Below are 2,559 nucleotides of genomic sequence, written 5' to 3'. Positions count from 1 at the left end.
AAGCACATATCAGAAATAAATCAATTTTAAAACCATTACGATTGATATCCATTCTTTAGTAATTCATTTAACGTAGTAAATGATTTAAATTTAACTCTTTTAATAAATGGCAACCCTCTTCAAAAAACTCAAACAAATTATTATTGTTCAAACTAAAAAATTTATTAACACTCTTCTGTTTGACAGCCTTTTTTTAATATTTCATATAACTTGTGAAGTTAACTTAACTCGGCTTTTAAAACATGTGGCAACCCTTTTCAAAATATTTTTAGCTACAACCTTCTAAAGTTTCATACATCCGGTGCCACCAACTTAGCCTAGTTATTGATTCCGTTCGTTAATACAATTTTTCTAGGGTTTATTACTTCTATTCAAATAAATGCATTTTATATTCCCTTTTCTCTAACGCAAAAATTTGGGGACTATTACAACTACTACTAGATTACAACTTCTTCACAACAATTATCTGAAAACAATTCACCTCATTTTCCTCATTGTACTTCACAGGACATCCACACTTCTTCAATCAGCTATCATGTGGATTGGATATCGTCTCCATGGCTGGCGAATGGTTGACTGCAACTGCCAATACGAACATGTTCACATACGAAATTGCTCCCGTTTTCATATTAATGGAGAATGTGGTACTATCGAAAATGCGTCAAATCATTGGCTGGGAAGGCGGTGACTCAATATTGGCACCAGGCGGTTCGATCTCCAACTTGTATGCCTTCTTGGCCGCGCGTCACAAAATGTTCCCCAACTACAAGGAGCACGGAGCCGCCGGCCTGCCCGGACAACTGGTGATGTTCACCTCTGATCAATGTCACTATTCGGTGAAGTCTTGCGCTGCCGTATGCGGTCTCGGCACAGATCACTGTGTGATGGTGCCCTCCGATGAGCATGGCAAGATGATCATCCCGGAATTGGAGCGTTTAATATTGGAGCGAAAGGCCAAGGGTCACATTCCATTCTTCGTAAACGCCACCGCCGGTACCACAGTATTGGGTGCCTTCGACAACATCAACCAGATTGCAGATATTTGCCAAAAGTACAACTGCTGGTTACACATTGATGTAAGTAAATACATACATACATACATACATATTTATGTACATAACTGAGCAAAGTGAAAACAAAGAAAATTTGTAAAATGGGGAAAAATTTAACTTTTTTTATGGAAATGTCGTTTCAGGCCGCTTGGGGTGGTGGTCTGCTCTTGTCGCGCAAATATCGTCATCCCCGACTCTCTGGGATTGAGAGGTACGTATTAAGAGTCATGATGAACATATACTTATATGCATATGTCCGTATGTTTACAAATACACAACAAAGTACGTATTGTATTTGTAAAAATATGATTTTTCAAAAAATTATGTATGTACATTAGGGTGGTCCTTAAATGTAGGAAGCAAATTTTTCTCCAATCGGACCAAAATTTATATGTGATATCTGTGATCGTGCATTCCCTATTAAAGGGCTGAGACTACAAAAAATCGTTCATTTGATTTTTTTAATGACCACCCTATTATACATATGTATATATGTATGTCAGCAGAAATTTCAAGCGTGATTGATTAAGAGCGCAGTACTGCATGGCCGCAGGCTGGTGTTACTTTTGATTTGGATGCTAAGACTTTCTTTTTGTATGGTGTGCTTGTATGTACATTAAAGTGGTCCAATTTTTGTATGGGGGAAAAAATTTGCATCCTAGAAAACGGAGCACCTCCTTAGTTTTTTCCTTTTAATATTTGAAATATCTACACCAACTTTCAGTTTTCTACTGCAACCAATACTGGGTGCTCAATGTCCTTGAATATTTGTGATATTTTTTTAGATAATTTAAATTTGAGATGTTCTTAGGTTACTTAACCTATTGTTTGATTAATACACATATGTACACAATATCTTCTCAATTGAAAATGAAATGACACAAATTTGCCTATCTCATTTTTGCTTGAACAATACGAAAAACTTTTAAATTTTACAATTACATACATAAGTAATAAAGCATAAAAGTGCACAGAGTCACCCAGTTACATTTGACAAAATTTTGGAAATTGCCATTATGACCACATTAATTAAGGGGCTTTATATCCGTTTGAAATGGTCATAATGTCAACTGACTTTATGGCGGCTTTGAATTTGCTTTTATGGTCATCTACGGCATTTTGGGTTGACCTCATGACAATTTTGAAAAATAATAATAATAAAATATCCCTACTAGTTCACTGCTGAAAATTTTTAAGTTAACAAATAGAAAGTTTCAACAAAAAATTAGTACAACAACAAGTTAAAAAGACGAACATGTAAGAGTAAATCTCACGAGTGGTTTTTTATTGTCACTCCCCTCTTGGCAGAAAAAACGTTAAAGCATAAACAGACGGCAGTGTTGATCGGGATCAACTCGGGAGTTAACTGCGGTTGATCCGAATTAAGTCCGAGTTAATCCGGATCAACGCTGCCGTCTGTTTAAGCCTTTAGGCGAAAAAGTACCGAAATTAATAATTTTTTTCATTGTTAAATACTTTTAAATAATATGACTTTTAAGTTAAGGCG

General features: G+C 35.7%; 1 protein-coding gene across 1 annotated transcript; it reads left to right on the top strand.

Moving 5' to 3' along the window:
• Positions 1-507: 507 nt before the first annotated feature.
• On the top strand, positions 508-1,263 carry LOC108379604 (glutamate decarboxylase-like; the record flags this gene model as incomplete). Its single annotated transcript, XM_017635956.1, has 2 exons — positions 508-1,076; positions 1,196-1,263. Coding segments are annotated over 2 exons (637 nt in total), but the record flags the coding sequence as incomplete, so codon positions are not given.
• Between the last annotated feature and the right edge of the window lie 1,296 nt (positions 1,264-2,559).

This window comes from Rhagoletis zephyria, unplaced genomic scaffold (genome assembly GCF_001687245.7).
Source record: "Rhagoletis zephyria isolate East Lansing unplaced genomic scaffold, Rhagoletis_zephyria_1.1 Rzeph_scaffold_16763, whole genome shotgun sequence".
In the NCBI taxonomy this organism is placed as follows: domain Eukaryota; kingdom Metazoa; phylum Arthropoda; class Insecta; order Diptera; family Tephritidae; genus Rhagoletis; species Rhagoletis zephyria.
This window is presented reverse-complemented; position numbering and strand designations above follow the sequence as displayed.